The sequence below is a fragment of the Castor canadensis genome, chromosome 15 (assembly GCF_047511655.1).
Source record: "Castor canadensis chromosome 15, mCasCan1.hap1v2, whole genome shotgun sequence".
NCBI classification, from domain to species: Eukaryota; Metazoa; Chordata; class Mammalia; order Rodentia; family Castoridae; genus Castor; species Castor canadensis.
The window spans coordinates 12,695,201-12,716,258 of NC_133400.1; the positions used below are offsets into that span (position 1 = coordinate 12,695,201).

The 21,058-nt window shown below is 49.6% G+C and overlaps 2 protein-coding genes and 1 long non-coding RNA gene across 14 annotated transcripts in view; 2 read left to right on the plus strand and 1 right to left on the minus strand.

The window, feature by feature from the left end:
• LOC109684991 (C-type lectin domain family 18 member A-like) lies at positions 1–13,181 on the plus strand. 8 transcript variants are annotated; one of them, XM_074055663.1, is made up of 12 exons: positions 1–413; positions 966–1,057; positions 4,065–4,304; positions 7,850–7,947; positions 8,296–8,456; positions 8,636–8,743; positions 9,304–9,396; positions 9,789–9,895; positions 10,521–10,650; positions 11,013–11,109; positions 12,131–12,225; positions 12,765–13,181. In XM_074055663.1, exons 1-12 carry the CDS (start codon positions 272–274, stop codon positions 12,842–12,844), a joined length of 1,443 nt encoding a protein of 480 aa, XP_073911764.1. In that variant the 5' UTR covers positions 1–271; the 3' UTR covers positions 12,845–13,181. The 8 variants fall into 8 exon arrangements, with proteins under 8 accessions (XP_073911764.1, XP_073911765.1, XP_073911766.1 ...); XM_074055664.1 differs by having other exon boundaries at positions 12,134–12,225; XM_074055665.1 differs by having other exon boundaries at positions 8,311–8,456.
• Positions 10,203–14,735, minus strand: LOC141417360 (uncharacterized). The gene is made up of 2 exons (XR_012441896.1): positions 14,254–14,735; positions 10,203–13,062 (listed from the first exon to the last, which is right to left on the minus strand). It is a non-coding gene; the product is annotated as an uncharacterized lncRNA (long non-coding RNA).
• The window catches only part of LOC109684981 (RNA-binding Raly-like protein), a 14,124-nt gene continuing 7,258 nt past the window's right edge, over positions 14,193–21,058 (plus strand). Inside the window, exon 1 of one of the 5 annotated variants that reach the window (XM_020161621.2) lies at positions 14,193–14,361. In XM_020161621.2, coding sequence (XP_020017210.2) covers positions 14,289–14,361 — 73 coding nt within the window. In that variant the 5' untranslated portion in view covers positions 14,193–14,288. Of the gene's footprint in view, positions 14,362–18,294; positions 18,529–21,058 lie in introns of those variants that run through there. The other 4 variants (XM_020161620.2, XM_020161618.2, XM_074055671.1 and 1 more) reach the window with 4 other exon arrangements.

Consider the following 21,058-nt stretch of genomic DNA (forward strand, 5'->3'; position numbering starts at 1 on the left):
GGCCAGGAGGTCAGTGCACACTGTACTGCCTGCTGTCGGTGGGGCAGGCTGGCCAGGCTGTGGAGGCTAGAGTATGAGGAATCCGGGAAGCTGTCTCTTTTCAAGCCAGTGCCGACTACAGGAGGCTGTTTGGACACACTGATTACTCACCAGCCTCCCTCTTTTGTCTGCCAGCCCAGCCTGACTCCTAGAGATTGTGAATAGCTTCATCCAACCTGCGAAGCAAGCTGGACGGTTGAGCCAGGCGGTGCCTGCAGTGCCCCACAGGTCCATGCTGCAGCCTGAGTCCTCCCCAGGGCTGCGAGGCCAGGGCCCCTGGTTTGGCCTCCTGCCTGTGCTCCTGGCTTTCCTTGGCATTGCCTGCGCAGAGGTACAGCCACCTCAGTCACCGGAGCAGACTCCAATGCCTGGAGGTAAGGGTCACCTGGGTGAGGACAGGGGTGGAGGAGCCATTGTGAGCTCTGCAGAGGGGACACCAGGGGACTTCTGGAAGCTAGGTCCCAGACCTGAGCCCTGTGTTGTGCTGATGTGACCTGATGAGGGACTCATCAGGACAGTCTAGGGTGTGTGGTGGATGGATGCTAGGCTGGGGGGAGTAGAGGGGATGAAGTAGATGGGTCCGGGGTTGGGATCAAGGAAGGATATCAGCTGGAACCTGCAGCTGGAGTCCCAGAAAAGACAAAATGATTGAGAGGAGCCCCAGCTGGGGCACTGCTTTAAGCCCAGGGTTGGGCCTCTCATTCCTCTGCCATCCCCTATTGTCACAGCACTGTTTTATAACACCATCTCACCTCCATTCCTGTCTCCATTTTCTGGTCTCCCTCTATCCCCGCTCTGCACCCTCCCATGATCCACCATGATCCTCCCCATCTAGGTCTTCTTCCTAGGGGTGAAGAGGCACTCTCACCTCGCTAAGGTGACACTGCTTCCTGCTCAGTGGGCTGACTTTCTTCCCTGTCCCCCAGCCCTTAGCAGGAAGGAGCGTTTCTTTCTCCTCTCCCTACACAACCGCCTGCGCAGCCGGGTCCAGCCCCCTGCAGCCAACATGCAGAGAATGGTGAGTGCTCCTAACCCCCATCTACCAGAGAGGGCAGTTCAGGGCTCAGGAGGCCATGACAGTGACAAGCACTCTTTCACCTGGGTAGGACAGCCAGTCACCTTGCCCCTTGGAGGGACCATGGTCCTGGTTGCTCCTTGACTTCCTCCTCCCCAGAAGGGCCCCTAGTGTAGGAGGTCAGGCCCCTAGGCTCACACTTGCCTGAAGGGCAGACCTTGGGCCTTCCCTGGCATCCCGTTGCCACGGAGACCAGAAGACACGGAAGGAGCCTGGATTCCCTCCTCCAGGGAGAGAAGCTGCACAAAGAACTCCAGCAGGAAGGGAGGTGGGTACAGGGAGAGAGAAGTGTCCTGCTGGCCTGCAGAAGGGCTTGTGTGTGACCAGGGTTTATCTGGGCAACTAGGAGAGGCCTCTCCTAAGTTCCTCACTCATTTTGAAACCTGGGGTAGGGTCTCAATTCTAGTTGAGGTGCAGGGTTGGGGCTGCCATCCTGGGGCTCAGAAATACTTCCCCATAATCTGGGTCCCCAACAGCCCCCGCCCATGTGAATAGGCCAGAAAGCAAGGGCAAGAAGGGTAAGGACAGGCAGTGTTTCCCATGGCTGCATCCCATAAACTCCTCCGAGGCTGGCAGCCACAGTGGGTGGCGACCTTGAGAGCTCTGAGGTCAGTTTCCCAGGACGTGGGGGTGGGGCAGGAAGGGAGGGTTCGGCTTCTCCCCCTTTCCCTGCCCTAAGTGGTTTTGCTCCTTCCCCTGCAGGCAGGGGGACAGCTATGGATCAGCTGGTTGGCAGTTTGTACCTTTTTCAGGCCTTTTGGTCAAAGTCTTAGAAAATTACATTAAAAAGAAAAAAAAAAGGCGCTGGTGGCTCACGCCTGGAATCCTAGTTACTCAAAAGGCAGAAGAGATCAGGAGGATCGCAGTGTGAAGTCAGCCCAGGCAAATAGTTCATGAGATGCTATCTTGAAAAAAACCATCACAAAAAAAGGGGTGGCAGAGTGGCTCAAGGTGAAAACCCTGAGTTCAGACCCCAGTACTGCAAAATAAAAACAAAAAAAAGGAACAATGTGTGTGAGAAACTCTGGGTTCGATCCATAATACAACCAAAAAAAAAGCACAAGTAAGCCAGGCATGGTGGCTCACACCTGTAATTCCAGCTACTCAGGATTGCAGTTTGAAGCTAGATCAGGCAAATTTAGCAACATTCCCATCTCAATAAACTGGGCGTGGTAGTGTGCACCTCTGGTCTCAGCTACTCAGGAGGCTATAAGTAAGATTGTGGTCTGAGGTCAGCCCATGCTCCCTCCCCAAAAAAAGCTACTTGAAAAATAACTAAAAGTAAAAAAAAAAAAAAAGCAGGGGGAGCAGAGGTCATTGTTCAAGTGATAGAGCGCCTGCCTAGTAAGTGTCAGGTCCTGAGTTCAAACGTTAGTACAGAAAAAAAAAAGAAAGCACGAGTGGTGCCTTACCACTCAGCCTCCCTCCCATCTTGTCCTGCACACCCCTGTGGGTCTTTAGTGTTCTATGGTGCCTGTCTTGGAATACAGTGGAGAATGAAGCCCTCTGGGTGGTGGGGGCTGCTGAGGAGACCTGGGAGACCCTTCCCAACCTTCCTCAGCGCTCATCATAGGTGAGGCCTGCTACATCCATTTAATCTCCGTAACAATCTTGTTGTGGTTTTCTTTTCTTTCCCCTTCCTTCCTTCCTTTCTCCCTTCCTTCCTTTTCTCTTTCTTTTTCTCATTTATCTTTGTGGTGTACTGCAATTTGAACTTAATGTCCCACTTTGCAAGGCAAGCACTCTACCATTTGAACCTTTTTTGCTTTAGTTATTTTCTGAATAAGGTCTCACATTCTTGCCAGGAGTAGCCTGGACAGCAATCCTATTTATACCTCCTGTATAGCTGGAATGATAGGCATGCACCTCCACTGTTGAATTGGGGGGACTCACTAATTTTTTTGCCCAGGCTAGTCTCAAGATGAAATCCTCCCAATTCTTGCCTACCAAGTAGTTGGGACTGCAGGTGTAAGCCCCCTGAGCCAAGTTTATTGTTTCTGAGACAGGGTCTCACTATGTAGCCCTATCCTCCTGCCTTTGCCTCCCAAGTGCTGGGATTACAGGCGAGCTCCTCCACCCACCATGCCCTGTAGGCACTTTATTGATGCCATTTTAAGGTTGAGGATATTGAGTCTCATGGAGATTAAGTGATTGCTGGAGGCCTCATAGCCGAAATGAGGTAGCTGGGTTGGACCAGGAGTGGTGATGAGATGATGATGGCTGAGAGCCAGGGGTGGGAGTGATGGTGGAAGTAAGCTGGTGCTAGTGGGAAGAGCAGGTGAGACCTTTCCAGAGAATTCAGCTCACTGGGGCCATAGTGTTGAGACCCAGGAGACCTCTCACATCCTTTTCTTCCCACTGGTTCTCCCAGACACCCCAGGGAAGTGGGGCCAGGAAAATAGGAGAGAAGCATGGCTACTGGGGCCATTTGCATTACCGAGGGAAGTTTGGCCAGGTGAAAGAAGCAGAGTCCTTCTGACAATGGCCAGGGCCAGCTTCACCCAAAGGCAAACACAGAACCAGTCTGCAAGGCTTGGGCACTGCCCAGGCTCACATCACCAGATGCAGAAAGTGGTTGCAGAAGCCCATCCTGTGGCCTGGACTGGCACCTGGGCAGAGCCTAATGATGTCCATGTGGGATTCAAGAAGATGGAGCCTCAGTCCTGGCAGAACTAGACTCTGGGTCAGGTGTCAGACACTACCTGTGCTTTCTCAACACATCTTAGGGAGTTCTGGGGTTCTGTCTGACCTTCCTCAGTCCTGTACAGTGAGGGAAACCAATCCAGAGCATTAGGCAGCCACAAAGGACTCTTCATCACTCAATGTTCTCTTCCTGGCATGACCTGGTACCTACGATGCTGCAAGATAATGAGGAGTTCAACTGTTGCTCAAAGGTCTCCCTCTTCACCCCAAGGCTCCCTGCAGATGTCTCTGTTTGTGTCACCCTCAGGACTGGAGTGAGAGCCTGGCCCAAATGGCTCAAGCCAAGGCAGCCCTGTGTGGCACCCCAGCCCCAAGCCTGGCATCTGCCCCAGGGCGTGAGTCACAAGTAGGCTGGAATGTGCAGCTGCTGCCCACAGGCACAGTGTCCTTTGTTGAAGTGGTCAGCCTCTGGTTTGCAGAGGGACAGCAGTATAACCACGCGGCCGCTGAGTGTGCCCGCAATGCCACCTGCACTCACTATACTCAGGTGAGTGTGTCGCTAATAAGGCCAAGGCATGGCTCCCCAGAGGCTGCTTGGGTCCTATCAGAAGAGATGGGCTACACTGTTCTACATACTAGGATTCTTTTTCCTTCAATTTGCTTAGTCTTACTTTTCTCAACTTTAAATAACAATTATTTCAAACATAAATTTAAAAAGAAGCCAAATGTGGTGACACATGTCTGCAATCCCAGAACTCAGGAGGATTGAGAGTTTGAAGCCAGCCTGTGCTACACAGTGAGCCCTGTCTCAAGAAAACCAAAGGCTGGGGGTGAGACCGGGGGTGTGGCTCATGTGGTAGAGCTTGCCTAGTATGTGCGAGGCTCTGAATTTGGCCCCTACACCAAAAGAAAAAAAAAAAGGCCCCCTCTTACCCACTACCTAGATTTAGAAGATATTACTAAACCAAAGCCATGTACCTCCTCTTTTTCCTGTTCCTCTCCAGAAGAACCTTCCCAAAGTTCCAACATAACATTCCCAAGCAAGTCCCCCCCCCCAACACTTTATTCAACAACTATTTCTTGAATGCTTTCTGTGTACCTGACACTGTTTAGGCACTAAGATATAATACTGGAAAAAAGCAAAATCCCAAACATGTTTTAAAACCTTTGCTACACACACAATGGTAATGAAATTGACTTTTAATTTTCTTTTCTCATACTGCCCTTACCTGAAGTGAATCCGAATCAGTGCCTCATTTTCTAGTCTCTGAGATAATTTCTATATGTGCTATAACCCTCCTGTAAAACTGGGCCTTATACTATTTTGTGTTTGTTTTCTGAGTGTGGGGGCATGTGTAAATGGATTCTTAAGCACTGATTCAACTTTTAGAAATGGTGGACTGGAGGTGTGGCTGGATCAAGTGGTAGAGTGCCTGCTCTGTAAACATGAAGCCCTGAATTCAAACCCCAGTCCCACCAAAAAAAAAAAAAAAAAAGAAAAAGGAAAAAAGAAAATGGTTATACGTCATTTCAGGATTTCTATTTTGAGATCATTTGCCAAATTCTATTTTTCTATGGAATTTCCTATTTTATGTTTTCCAATTTGTTGGTTATGTTGTTCATCACTTTTTTTTATTTTTATTTTTTGGCAGTACAGGGGTTTGAACTCTACTTGCTAGGCAGGCACTCTACCTCTTGAGTCACTCTGCCAGCCCTGTTGTTCATTATTTAACAGCTTTGAAAATTGACTTAAATAGATTTTTAATATATTAACTGTCTTTAATTATGTCTTTTTTAGAATTCCCAATATTGTTTCTTTGTGCCTTCTCTCATATTCCTTATTGATATTCCCAGAGGTTTGTCTATTTTTTAGTCTTTTCAGTAAATTAGATTTTTGTTTTCTGTTTTTCATTATTCTTAATTTCTGCTCTCTTCAATTTTCTTCTAATTTATTCTTATTCTTTTATAGTAGTACTGGGGTTTGAACTCAGGGCCTTGTGCTTGCTAGGCAGGCGCTCTGCCACTTAAGCCACCCCCCAGTCCATGTTTTCTTCTTTACTTACTTATAAATTATTGACTTTACATGGTATGACACTGAGGCAATACAAATAGTGGCACATGTCTGTAATCCTAGCATTGGGGAGGCTAAAGCAGGAGGATCACAAGTTCCAGACCAGCCTGGGCTACACAGTGAGACCCTGTCTCAAAAAAAACCCGCTGAGGTATAGCACAGTGGTAGAGCACTTGCCTAGCAAGGTACTTGGGGTTCAATCCCCAGTACCATAAATTGTATTGCACCGAATTCATAGAATGTGGCTTCCAGGACATTGATTCTTTGGTATTTGTTGAAATTTGCTTTGTGGTCTAGTAAGATGTCAATGTTTGCAAAAGTTCCATGTATTTCTAAGAAAGAACGCACATTCTACTTGTTGGATACATAAATATGACTCTATGTTTATACCTTTTTCACACAACCCACTCTCATATTTGTCAAAAATAGCCACTATTTTTTTAGTGGCTACCGGAGAGTTTGCTTAACTGTTCCTGTGTATCAACCATTTGTGCTATTTCCAATTTGTCACTGATTCTGAGACTTTTAACCTAAGTTAAAAACTTGCATCCTTCTGGGTGCTGGTGGCTCATGCCTGTAACCCTAGCTACTCAGGAGACAAAGATCAGAAGGATCACGGTTTGAAGCCAGCCAACCCAGGCAAATAGTTTGTGAGACCCTATCTCAAAAAAAAAAAAAAACCCATCACAAAAAAGGGGCTGGTGGAGTAGCTCAAGGAGTAGGCTCTAAGTTCAAACCCCAGTCCTGCAAACAAACAAACAAACAAACAAAAAAACCCTGTATCCATTAGTTTTTTTTTTTTCTTTTTTGGTGGGACTGGGGTTTGAACTCAGGGCTTCAAGATTACAAAGCAAGTGCTCTACCATTTGAGCCACACTTCCAGCCCATTTTGTCCTTGTTATTTTGGGGATGAGGTCTCCTGAACTATATGACCAGGCTGACCTTGAACCATGAAACTCCTGATCTCAGCCTCCCAAGTAGCTAACATTACAGGGATGAGCCACCAGCGCCCGGCATCCATTAACTTTTGCTGGATGACACACCACCTCCAAAATAGCAGGCTACGACCAGTTGGATTGGACTCAGCTGGGAGAGTCTCTAGTCTTATCTGGGCCCATTTATGAAACTGTAATCAGCCAGTGGGTTTGCTGGGAGCTGGCTGTCCAGAGAGACCTCAAACGTATCCTCTCTGCCCTGTGAGATGTTTCACGCTCCAGCAGGCCAACGTGGGCTGGTTCATGAGGTAGATGAGCATGGATCTATGAGCATGAGTGGAAACTGCAGTCTCTTTAGGCCTGAGTTCAAAATCAGCTCAGTATCACTTCTGCTGCATTCTTTAGGTCAACACAAGTCACAAGGCCAGTCAGACTCAGGGGTGGGGAGAAAGACATTGCTTCTTGTGGCAAAATAGCTGCAAAGTGACATGAAAAGAGTGGGCTTGTGGGCTGGGGCTATAGGTTAGTGGCAGAGTACTAGGGTGCTTGTTGAGCATTCATGAAGCCCTGGGCTTGAGCCTCAACACAGCAAAAAACAAAAACAAAAACAAAACTGACTGTAGATGGGGTACTTGGGGTTGAACTCAGGGCCTTCACCTTGAGCCACTCCACCAGCCCCTTTTTTGGTGAAGATTTTTTTTTTCAAGATAGGTCTCGAGAACTATTTGCCTGGGCTGGCTTTGAATCATGATCCTCCTGATCTTTGCCTCCTGAGTGGCTAGGATTACAGGCATGAGCCACTGGTGCCCTGCTCCAAGTCTTTCTTTCACTACTCTCTACCTGCCCATGATCTCCCCTTCCTTCAATATCTACTAACCCTTACCTCCTGCTCAGAAATTCTTCTCACCATCATAATGGCCCTGCCCTGCTGCTCCCGAGGACCCCAGGGAGGACAGAGAACTCTCTGTGTGCCTGGATTAGTATCTTAGCTATGTCATTTCCCTGCCTGATGTGTACTGCCTGTGCTCCTATCTCCCCGATTGACATGGGGGTGGTTTGTGACTATGTCCACTATGTCCCCTGAAGCTCGTGTGGGCCACTTCAAGCCAGCTGGGCTGTGGGTGGCATCTGTGCTCTGTGGGCCAAGCAGCGATGGAAGCCTTTGTCTGTGCCTACTTCCCTGGGTAAGCCCCTAAGACATGGGCTAGGGTGGGGGGCAGGGCAGGACACTTTCACTGTGGGTGATACTCACCCATCCACCCAAAAAGTCTGCACCCCTTGGTCTGCACCCTTGGTGAGAGAGGGAAGAGAAGGAGAAGGAGAGGATGAAGAACAGGGTCTGTCTGGGCACACCCCTTCCTGGAAGCATGGCCCTGCTTTTAAGGACTTTGCCCAGGATTTGTGTAGAAGTCATCTTTTCTTTCCTAGCAGACCTCCCTGTCTCACCCAGCTCCCTAACTCCCTGGCTGGGCCAAAGACACTGAAGGGGACAATGGGGAAGGCAGCAAGTCCCTTCCCTTGCCTTGCTCAAGGCCAGGTCCTTCCAGACCCTCTGGCACTTGCTCTCACAGAGGCAACTGGGAGTTAGATGGGAAGACAATCACCCCCTATAAGAAGGGCACCTGGTGTTCGCTCTGCACAGCCAGCGTCTCAGGCTGCTTCAAGGCCTGGGACCACACAGGGGGGCTCTGTGGTGAGTGTTCCACCCTGCTTGCCTCCTACTGAGGCAGCAGGGACATGAAGGTTTGGTCTGGTGACCCTGGGGTTGGGGGCAGAAGTCTAAAGGGCTGTCATGGAATCCCTGGCCCGTGGAAAGCACCTGTCTGGCCTACTGAGAAGTGACTTCTCAAGGTTCCCTCCTCATCTGACCAGAGGTCCCTAGGAACCCATGTCGCATGAGCTGCCGGAACCATGGACATCTGAACATTAGTACATGCCACTGCCACTGCCCCCCTGGCTATACAGGCAGATACTGCCAAGGTGAGAACACAGCTCTCATTCAGGCTGCCCGAAGGTGAGGGGGAGGTGCACCTGGGTGTGCACACATCTGCCCTGAGAGCTGGGTGGTGGGAGGCTGAGAGTATTTTGAGGGATATTTGAGTGGGTTAGGGATGCTGACCATGTACTTACTGGGTTTGCACAGTGCATGCATTCAGTCAACAAGCATTCATTGAGCACCAACTGTGTGCCAGACCCTGAGTCAAAATGCAATCAGGTTTTGCCCTGGAACAGTGGGGAGGATAGAATTAGAGAACCAAAGTGGATTTTTGTTGCATGCTTCTCCCATGACCATGGGTAGATCATCTCTCAAGCTCCTATTTGCTTCTGTCTACAATGGAGGATCAAATGAAGAAATCCAGTATGCCAGCAGCTGGAAGCCTGATAGCTCCATCTGAGAGGATTGTCCTGACTATGGTGGACATTCCCCAATTCTCCAAGGCCTATGGGGGGAAGCAGGCGTCCAGGGGGCTAGCGGCTTAGCTCTCTGCCCTCCTGCCCTGTCCTGCTGAGCTCTCGGCCTTTCTGTCCTGTCCTGGCAGTGAGGTGCAGCATGCAGTGCGTGCATGGCCACTTTCGGGAAGAAAAGTGCTCTTGCATCTGCGATGTTGGCTACGGAGGAGCCCAGTGTGCTGGTGCGTCCTACCCTAAGAACCCTCTCAGTACTCCCCTTCTAGGGTGCTGGATCTGGCTGTACCAGCTCACAGCAGCCCATTGTGTGCATCTCTTCCTAATGTCTCATTCAGTGATATCACATTAATAGCTTGACATTGGCCATGGTGAGGGTATTTACACCACAGAAGCTAGCCAATGCTACAATCTGTGAATCTTGCTATTTAAGAGAGTGAGAGAGAGAGTTCATTGTTATACATTTACCAGCACACCACTAGCCCTGACCTACTTCCAATTTGGAGCAGGTGTGGCCAGAGAAAGGGGCACTTTCAGCTTAGCTCCCTGGCAAGGTGGGAGAGGGGGACGATTCTGAGGTTGGCACACACAAACTTAGTCTTCCCATCACCACCACCAGCCAAAGTGCATTTTCCTTACCACACCTGTGACCTGAGGATCGATGGAGACTGCTTCATGGTGTCATCAGAGGCAGATACCTATTATGGAGCCAAGATGAAATGCAAGGTGATGGCTGACTCCTGCCTTCCCAGAAACCCCCTGGGTCTCAAACAAGGGTCATAATGGAGTGATTCTAGACCAAGAGTTGGTTCCTTCAACTTCTCCTGCTCTCTTCATTAGTATAAAGCAGGGATCTCAGACTCAGAAGCTCATAGAAGCCAGGAGGTCACTTAATGACCTATGGTACCCAGCCAGGCACAATGTCCCACCAAACCTCTATCTAAGGAGGTCCTGACTCAGCTCCAGCTGCTGGCTGTCATTCAGGAGTGCCAGGTCAGGGTGGCCAGAACTGAGGAAATTTTTTAAAAGCAGAAATCCAGGTTTTTAATTAGTGTCTATTGATTTATTAAGGTTGGCAATCAATTCATATATATTTAAGACATCCTTCCAAGGGCAGGGCCCTGACTGGACCTGGGGGCTCCCAGTTGGGCCACTGTGCACTGATGGAGGAGAAGCTGGAAGCAGAGAGGAAGGGGGACCCACCCCAACTCTCAGAAGCAGGTGGTCATTGGGGGTGGGGGTGACGACAGCCTGGCCAACACATACATACATTTTGGATCCATGGCCATGTGGGGTGGCAGGATGGGCAGGAAGGGGGCCCTGCTAATGTGACCCGGGATGGGGGTTTCAGGGAAAGGGAGGGGTGCTAGCCCAGATTGAGAGCCAGAAAGTACAGGACATCCTCGCCTTCTACCTGGGCCGCCTGGAGAGCACCAACGAGGTGACCAACAGTGACTTTGAGACCAGGAATTTCTGGATTGGTAAGTACCCAGCTGGTTGAAGGATGAGGTGAATTTGGGGACTAATGCCTCATGCAGCCTCAGGAATCCTGGGTTGTAGCAACCCAGAACACCCCCTAGCAGACAGCTAGGGCATGGTGAGGGCTTGGAGCCCAGAATGGGGCCAGTAGTCAGACTGCCAATCACCTTCCTTTGGGAGAGGGCTGCAGGGAGGGGAGAACCCAGGCAGTAGGGGCTGGAAACACTGGGAAGAGAGGTTTGGGGCTAGGGTCCCAAAGGCATTAGGCAGCAGACTCCTCCCTAAGGTCTCCTGGCTCAGGCCCTCCTCCCAGGGTCTCTGAGTGGGGGCCCAGGCTCTCAGCAGGTTGGCTACTCTGACCCAGGGCTCACCTACAAGACAGCTAAAGATTCTTTCCGCTGGACGACTGGGGAGCACCAGTCCTTTACCAGTTTTGCTTTTGGGCAGCCTGACAACCAGGGGTAAGTCTGAGTTATCCACTCTCCCCTGGGTCCCTTTCTCATTTGGGCCTGCCTGACTGAATCTTCAGACTCCATTGTAGAACCAGCCCAGCCAGCTGCCTGGTCAAGCCTCTGCGGCTCTGGGTCTTACCTGGTGCCAGATGCCAGGGAAGCCTGGACCCAGCTGATGCAGGCACAAGACTCAGGAGAAGGAGGGACAAGTCAGAAGGCACATCATATAAAAGAGAGAGGACCCAGGAAGGCCTTATCTACCATCCTCACTCTTTTTCCTCAGCTGTCCTTCCATCATTATCCACTCCTTCCTCCCTCTGCATTGAAACACTGGTTCTGGCATTTTTTAAGCCACCCACCCATCTGCACTCTTCATGCATATAACCAGCCACCAGCTGACCCACCAGATGGCCTGTATAAAGGACCTTTTGGCTTTGTGGCCTTGCTTTGGTCTGCAAAGCCCACAAATATCCAGGGCAGGGGTGGAGGTGGTGAGGCTGTGTAGCCACCAATAGCTCCAAATACCTCTGGGCTCTGAGTGGGGCCCCAGGCTCTCAGGTGGTGGGCAACCTTGGTTACCTAGGCCCAAAGAGTAAGAGCTCTCCTTGCTGGCAGCCAACCCTGACCAGACTCTTCTGCTGGGAGGAAAGAATGTGGGTCTGTCTGTTCCAGACCTCTCCCCGTCCCCCACTGATGTGGCTGAGTGCTGAAGTGGGGGCTTTCCTGAGACCCTCTCAGCTTCCTGGAGGAGAGCTGCAGTGCTATGGAGGTGGGATAGGAGTTTGGTAGTGGGTCTGGCTCCCAGCAGCCCCATCTTCAAGTTGGGAGCACTTGGGCCTCACAGATGCAAGTGGCCTAATGGGGTGGAGGGCTTTAGACTCTCCCAGACTCCATGGGCTGGCAAGGTGGCTTAAGTGGTAGAATGGCTGCCTCACAAGCATGAGGCCCTGAGTTCTAAGCCCAGTCTGGGAGACTGTCTCAGACACCTGATTTCACTCCTCTACCCTGAGCACCTCATATCCTGATTCAGTAGGTTTGGCAACTGCGTGGAGCTGCAGGCATCTGCTGCTTTCAACTGGAATGACCAACGCTGTAAAACTCGAAACCGTTATATCTGCCAGTTTGGTGAGGGTCTTCTCTCAGCTCCCCTCCTCTAGTTCCTATCCCCTGGGGTAACGATGATTTGCTCCAGGCTGCTAAGATAGGCAAGTCACAGGCACAGAGACTGTGAGGACACAGGGCCACAGCAGATGTCCTGCTCGGAGACTTGTTTGAGGTGTTTGAGGCTCAGAGAGGGTACGGTGGGCCCAGCATCACATAGTGAGTCCATGCAAAGGCAGGACTCAAGTCACATTTTGGTGGGGCCTTTCCGGGTGCTGGTGATTCACACCTGTAATTGTAGCTACTCAGGAGGCAGAGATCAGGAAGATGGCGGTTCAAAGCCAGTCCAGGCAAATAGTTTGAAAGACCCTATCTTAAAAAACCCATCACAAAAAAAGGCCTGGTGGAGTGGCTCAAAGCCACTCCCTGAGTTCAAACCCCAGTACTGAAAAAAAAAAAAAAAGCCATGGCATGGGAACTTCCAGACTGAGTGCAACAGGGTCCCTACCCCAGGACTGCCTTGGATGCCACCAAGCCCCACCTTTGTGTTGCTTCCTTTCCAGCTCAGGAGCACATTTCCCGGTGGGACCCAGGGCCTTCAGCTTGGTCAGGAAGCTCTCCTGCCAGCCCTGGGGCACACTGACCCTACCTGCCTGTCTGCTCACCTGTGTGGAATGAGGGGCCAGGCTAGGACTGCATGTTCAACATCCAAAGAGGTCTTAGACCTGGCTCCATGCAGGAAGTTGGTCAGAGGATGGCAGCAAAGATAGAGAAGGGGTGCTTCAGGAGTCTGGGATGGCACGAGGAGAGCCTGGGCCTCTCACCCTGCTTTTGATTGAGAAGATGGGTTTCCATGAGCCACTGAAAGAGAAGCCAGAGCCTGAGGTCAAAAGATGTCACTCTCCTCCAACTGGGCCAAAGCCTGGGGCAGCTGGAGCTTTCTGGGAACCCAGCAAAGGATTAAACTAAGTTATGAATCAGCTGGGCTAGCAACTGTTTGTTTCAAAGGGGAATTTAGATGACCCAGAAAGATCCTGGGAAGACCAAAGGGGATCTGACGCTTCACTGCCCAGTTGTCCCTTTCCTGCTCACCCTCGTGACTCAGGCCACTTTCTGGTTGTTTTCAGGTTCCCCAGTAATTTGGAAGACCAGACTCTACCTGGTGTGTGTGTATGTGTGTGTGTGTACAGATGGAGTGCTGTCACATACCAGGGCTGACATAACAATTAGAATGTATAGTTCCATTCCCTCCTCCAGTTCTTCAGACATCATAGCTGGCACTTAAACACTGTGTGTCAGGTGCTATAATCAACACTTGACATCTATTAACTCATTTAAACACCTACACATCCTCATTGAGAAGGGAGTACTACTACGCCCATTTCACAGTCAAAGAAATGGAGGCACAGAGAAGATGAGTAACTTGTCCGAGATAACACAACTGGGAAACAAAAACCTTTTTCTAGTTCCGTCTGAGTGATGGGGACAGAATGGGGGCGAATGGAAGGCTTGGTTGTGCCCAAGTTCAGAACGTGGGCAGACACGGGGCTTTCACAAAATGCCAACAATATCGGCCATTCACAAGAGGAGGCAGTTAGACGGTCGCTGCAGGGCCAAACCCCAGACCCCATACTCAGACATTTGCCGGAGGTTGTCTGCAAGGACCAGGCTACAAGGGTCGGGGGCGACTTGCCCAATGCCCTGCTGCCAATGCCCTACCTGCCTTGGTTCTGTCCGTTAGTCAGACACGGACGAGCCACTCTTTCCCCTGGACAGGGACACGACTTCCCCTTAGGAGTCGCAGACACAAGCATGGTCTTGACATCACGCCTGCAGCTCAAGCGGCTCAGGAAGACCAAGCCCAAGTGTGCGCGCCCCCTGGGAGCCAGGCCCGCGCACGCGCCGCTGCAGGACCCCGTCTCTGAGCTCCCGCGCAAGGCCCCGCCCCCTCTCGAGGCCACGCCCCCTGGGCAGACCACTCCGTCTCCGCCCCCTCCCCTTGAACCCGCCTCTGCAACCCCTGCCCCTCTTGCTGCGCCGCGCGTTTGTCACCTGGTCGAAGTCCTTCCGTGCGCCTCGGGTGGAAGATGGCATGTCGCCGGATGGGCCCCCTGCGGGTGGCAGTGGGGCTGTTGGACGGCCCGGAGGCGCGTCAGAGACGTGAGTGCGCCTGCGCGCGCCCGCCGGGGTCGGGGAGGGCCCGGGCGCGCGCCCGCCGAGGCTGGACCCAGACCCCACACAACCCTCGCCCAGTGGGCAGCCGGAGACGCTGTCCAGTGCCCGCAGTATAAGCAGGCAGGTGTCAGCGTGGGCGGAGTCACTTCCTGGGCCCGGCAGGTGTAGACACCGGGTGCGGGAAAACCTGCCTCGCGCGGTGGCCCTCAGGCGGTGGTCCTCAGGTCACAGCGAGGGAAACCGAGGAGCACGTCCAGTCACCCCTGCGGTTGTCATGGTCCCGGGCTTTGGCTACCTAAAAGGAGAGTCCGTCATGGGCAGGTGATCAGCCTAAGGTGTGAGGAGGCTGCCTGTCCGAGGCGTGGTGTCCTGGGCAACCTCCTCTCCCTCTACTTCCTTCCGTCTGGCACTCCTGGCCCATATCTTGGCCTAGCCAACAATCCGAGGAGACAATACAAACCAAGCAATCGGCATTAATCAGATGGTGGTTATTTATGATACAAGAAGATTCTGCAGCTCATAGTGAATCCCTGTAGTAAGTTCTGGAAAAACTTAGAAGATCTGACTTACCAGCCTGCATGGTGGTACATATCTGTAATCTCTACTACTCGGGAGGTAGAGACAAGAGGATCAAGAATTCATCCCGGGTTTGAGGACAGGATGGAGACCATGTCTCAAAACAAAGACAAAAAGGACTGGGCATGTGGCTGAAATGGTAGAGTGCTTACCTAGTAACTATGAGGCCCTGAGCTCAAACCCCAGTCCAAAAAAACCAAACGAGCAAAACCCGCTGACTTAGCATGTCTATCTCTGTGGAGTTTTATCAAGGGAACTTATTTTTCTTTGAGATGGTAAACTTTTCCAGGTCAGGGTGCGTGTTTCCCCAAAGGCTGTGAAAGTCCATGAAAGCACATGGTGCTTACTTCATGTACTGGAAAAGTGATGAGGGGCAATGGACCTTGATCTGGTTCTTTAAAAATCCTCCCTTAGGTATGGCTCACGACTGAAATCCCAGCTACTAGGGAGGTGAGATTGGGAGGATTGAGATTTGAGGTCAGCCAGGCAAAAAGCTAGCATACCCCATCTTAACTAATAAAACCGTGTGTAGTGGTATGTGCCTGTTATCCCAGTCAGGCAGGAAGTTTAATAGAAGGATCTTGGTTCAGGTCACCTGGAACAGAAATTTGAGACACTATTAAAAAAATAACTAAAGCAAAAAGGGCTGGGGACATGGCTCAAGTGGTAGAGTGTTCAAGTACAAGGCCCCAAATTCAAATCACAGTACCACCAATAAATGAATGAATGAATGAATAAATAAATATCCCCACATCTCAGGAAGCTGAGGTAAGAGGATCAGGAGGTCCAGATCAGCCTGGGTTATAGTGAGGACCTGTCTGAAAAAAGAAAAACAAAAGTTCCCACTTGTGTTTACCTTCACCAGGGGAAAGAGGGAAACAAACTCAGTTGACTGTGGCCCAAACTCAGACTGAGAACAGATGCATGTCCAGGGGGAGAGGGAGAATGTGGAATAAGGCAAACCTGGGATTTCCCAGGCAAAAGAACTGCTTTCCTGAGATTTTCCCCAGAACTGCACAGAGGACCCTTTGCTATGCTTTCTGGCTCAAGCTGGTGTTCTAAATGTGGTTCTAAAAGGCAGAGCTCTGTCTGGGCCACAAACTTGGTGACTTTGTAGCTTGGTTGCAAACAAACAAACAAAAAACTACATAACCATATGCTTCCAATTAGGAATGGTCTGCATGTACTACAATACTAAAATATATGTACACTATGAGAGAGACACAAATAAAAACATTAAAGGGCAAATATAAAAACAAATATAGCCAAGCACTGGTGGCTCACATCTGTAATCCTGGCTATTCAAGAGGCAGCGATCAGGAGGATATCAATTCAAAGCCAGCCTAGGCAAATAGTTTGTAAGACCCTATCTTGAAAATACCCAACACACACACACACACACACACACACACACACACACACACAGAGGCTGGTGGAGTGGCTCAAGTGGTAGAGTTCCTGCTTAGCAAGCATGAGGTTCTGAGTTCAAACCCTATTACTGCCAGAAAAATGAAAAAAAAAAAAAGACAAATGTAAATATCCTAACACTTTTGTCATGGATCTGGAGGGACTTCCTTGTGGAACTTGAGCAGTGCTACCTGCTCTCTGGAGACCATGCATACAGAAAACCTAGGGTGCCTACAAATGTGGGCATTGCCTTCCTATGGCCATTAGCACAACTTCTCTCCCCAACAGATCTTGACTTCAGTGTGACCTTTGTACCCTTCAATGGCAGGAGCCAGTAGGTCCCTCAAAGCCTTGCATTTGATGGGTGCTTTGTTCTAGGGGACCACAGGATTAACTGTCTTGCCATGACATGCCATGGGCGGCTGGCGTCCTGTCTCTTAATACTAGCTGGATTTTCACTGTTCTCTGGCCACCTACCAACCTTAGATTGCCCCAGTTTCCTTCAGGCCTTCTTGCTCCATCCACACCTAGTCCTATTTTGGTATAAAATCAAAGTTCTTCATTGTAAGCCACAGAAAAGAATTCTGGCAACTCTTAAGTAGAAATGAGTTTGTGGACTATAGTTGTAAGGTTATAGGGGCCCTGGAAGGGTCAGAGAATAAGATCATGGCAGAAGTGGCATGGTGAAGACCCCACTGCCTCTGTGGGGCACAGAAGCAACACTTGGCACCACTGAAGTAGGACAGAGATGCCACCCATGTAGCTGTTGCTGTCACCTCCAGTTGCTGAGATGCTTCTTCTCCCCATTAGCAGCTTTAATTCAAAGTTGGGTCTGTGAGTTTGATTGCCCAGGTCCTAGCTGCAAGGAAGGCTGAGTAAGGAAGGCAGAAAGGGACATTTTCAGCTTCTTTCATGGTAGGCAGGCTCAAAGTTTTGGAATAATGATAACACAGGAAGAGACTCAGATGTGGGACAGACAAAACAATGATGCATGTCCACTGCAAGAAGCCACTGGTGCATGAGGATTTGGGGCCATAGTGCTAGTCTTATCATCGCACGTCCTCCCCACTCTGCCGCCACTTCCACACTAACCAAGGAGTCATCAGCCATTGATTCTGTCATGGTGGAGTAGGTAATGGAGCAACCCTATGCAAAGGCAATGAGGTTGCCCTGCTTTGTGTGTACCTGGACTTCAGACTATTTGCAACAAACCATCTGATTTCTTGAAACAGTGTATCAGTTTCCAGGAAGGGGACTGAGATCTCACCACTTCTAGCTAGCTGTCCATGTGGCCCTGGACACATTCGTTAACTTTTTTGTAAGATAGGGGTTAGTAGTAATAGCATCTCCTAGTGAGGTCAGTGGGGGTTAGATGGGATATTGGATGGAAAATTCATAATGCAATACCTGGCAAAGAGTAGGAATTCAATCACTGTTAATTGCTGCTTGAAGTCTTTAATATTGGGGATGATACAATTACCCCTTCCTTTCTTCCTGAGAGCACAAGGAAAAGGAACTAACCAGTTGGTATCCATTTGATGAATTCATGGGGGATGTCTGGGAGTTGGCTGGGTGAACTCCAAAGAGGACTTTTCTTTGATATGTTCACCCCTTTCTGCTTCTCTCCTTGGCCTCTCTGCTTAGTTCTTCTTTTACCCATCCGATTGCAAACCTGCACTCTTTGAGACATCCCTGTCAATCATTATGACTCATTGGCTAACAGTCCTACTGTGTTCCTTGCTGTCAAGCATGAATAGTGAGTAGGAATACAAAAGGGTGTGTCTCTGAGGAAATTCTTGTAGGGGCTTTGTGAGCCATAGATATACAGCAAAGACCTCCAGCCCTCTTCCTAACATGTGCCCCTGTGATAGTTAATTTACTTATTAACCAGACATCAACTGAGCACCTACTACCTGCAGGTCCCTGAGCCAATGGAGAGGATCCAGCAGTGAGCAGGATTCTTCATCCTCTCCCCGTTATGTGGAGCCCTCCTCTCCAGGGAAGAATTCTGAAGAGGAGGCCAGAAATGAATGGCCTGGTGAGGGGTCTATCCACAAAGCAACATATCCATGATGGAGTGCAGATGGCTGCATCTTTTGACTTCTCAGACCTCCTTGAATGAATGGGCTTCAGATAACATTTGACTTCAAACCCACACATCTGTTTGATGTAGGTGAAGAAAAAAAAAAAACACAAAAATCAATAGTTACCTGGCAAGTGGGGACAATCCTAGGCTGATTGAGTAGACTGCTGAGAAGCTGCCTGAGTCACTATACACACACATACAAACACACACACACACACACACACACACACACACACACACGCACGCACGCACACACACCATTTACATATGCTTTGACCTTCTTAGGGCCTGAAAACAGTAATTCTTACATTTTTTGTTTGTTCCCAGCACAGTTGCAAGTGTGTGTTTCCAGGTCACACTTTGGGGGTCTAGTCAATTTTCTTGCTGACTAACAGACATTGGCTACTGGGAAGGTTTGACACTGGAAGAAGATTCCTTGCTGAGGGGACATGAAGATCATCAAGCTCAGTGAGATGAGCCAAGCTTAGAAAGATAAATATTGTATGTTTTCACTCACATACAGAAACTAGAACTAAAAAAATGACATGATTGCAAAAAATGAACTGTTCGGAAGTAGGATGGAAAGGATGATGGGAAGTGAAAATGCTCAAAGAACATCATATATATGAAAATATATCATATAATATAAAGTATATATATTTAATATAATCTATAATAGTTTAATGAAACCCACTAAAAAACTGTTTTAGAGCGCAAGGGATGTGGCTCAAGTGCTAGAGCTGGACTCAGACTCTAGGAGGCCATCCTGGACATGCCCCTAGACAAAGAGACAAATAATCCCTTTTGCACATTTCAAAAATACCCCAAGGGTCAGGAAGGTTGTACTATTTTCTTCAGACCCATTCCTTAGGTCAGAATCAACCCCATGTCCAGGCCCTGGAATTTGGGATGGTACCGTCAAAAGGCAGGAGGAGGGATGCCTGTGATCCTTGTGTCCTCTGAGGAGACACTCAACCCTGGTCTAGGTTAATTCTCAAGTGTCCTCCTGCTGCCTGCCCTGGACTGAAAGCATCTGTCCTGCTGCTTGCACACTGGTCTGCCCATTGCCTGGCAGTTGTCCTGTGCTAAGCCCCTGTTTGCTGGCTGCTGCTGAACACTGCGGAGGTTCAGAACCTGAAGGAAGCTCCCAGGTCATCCACTTTAGGTAGCTGAGCAAGGCTGAGGCACAAGACCAGCTTTATGATTTGTCGAACCTGGTACAGACTGAGAATTAAGAATTTCAAGCAAGGCCCTGAGTTCAAACCCCAGTACTGTAAAAAAAAAAAAAAATAGAATTCCAAGATAGTGACAACAGAGCATAAATTAAGTGCAAGGCCTCTGAATGAGTCACTGTGGACCACACAGGTGGTACACCCATGAAGGCTGCCCACATTTGAGATTATGGGAATGGGGTCCGACCCATTTTTGCCATCATTGCACACCAAGGCCCCAGTTTGGGTCCTTGATGCCTAAGTGTCCTGACTCATGGATGCTCCCTGGTTCCACTAGCAACTAGGTGGTTCCCCACCCCACACCAGATATGAACTTAAACATTATAGCAGAGATCCCCTGTCCCAAGTAACGTCATGGACTGCCATCTGCTTTTCAGGTCACGAGAATCTGGGGGAGGAGAGCGAAGAAGGGAGGAGCCAGGCATGGTGGCCACAGCTATAATCCCAGCGCTTGGAGACTGAGGCAGGAAGATCTTGAGTTCTAATCCAGCCTGGATTACCCTCAAAAAATGACATAGTGTTACCCTCAAAAATAAAAAGAAAGAGGAAGGAAGGAAAAGAGGAAAGGAGGGTAGAAGGGTGAGAGGGCTATCCCTCATGGTTCCCTGCTTTCTGCTGCCTTGGGCCCAGGACACTCATTTAGGGATTAGCCTTCAGAATTTAGGCTAATTTAGGGTTCCTCTGTGTTCATCTTAAAAATGTCTCATGATTGGGCTGGGAGTGTGGTGCAAGCGATAAGAGTGACTGCCTAGCAACTGTGAGGCCTTAAGTTCAAATCTCTCTTGTTGCTGGGTATGGTGGGGCAAGCCTGTAACTCCAGTTACTCAGGAGGTGGACATAGGAGGATCTCAGTTTCAGGCAATCCTAGGCGAAATCACAAGACCTTATCTGAAAAAAGCAAAAGGACTGGGGGTGTGGCTCAAGTGGTACAGTGCTTGCCCAGAAAGCCCTGAGCTCATACACACAGAGGCTCCTGCTAACATTTAGCTGGTATGCCGAATTGGCAGCCATAAAATTCCACATAATATCTTTAAATGAAATGTGGGCAAGGGGCTTTTAATTTGAATTTCAAATCTGTTCAATTTACTGTAATAGGATTTCTTATAACATTACTGGCTTCTCTGATGACTTAAAAGTTGGGACTGTCTCCGCCCATAAGCACTCAAGCCCAGTGATGGTGCCGAGTGTGGCTACCATGTCTCATTCTGAGTCTTTCGCCTTTCTGGGCTGCTTCTCTTTTAAATTCAAGGTAAATAATCTGGTCTGGGGTCTAGGAGGTTGTTGGTCGGAGGCCAACAATTTTGTGAACTTGATACTATTTACTTCCTGTTCTGAGCCACCCCAGGCTTTTTCAGCAGAAGCCAACAAACGGGGGCTTAGC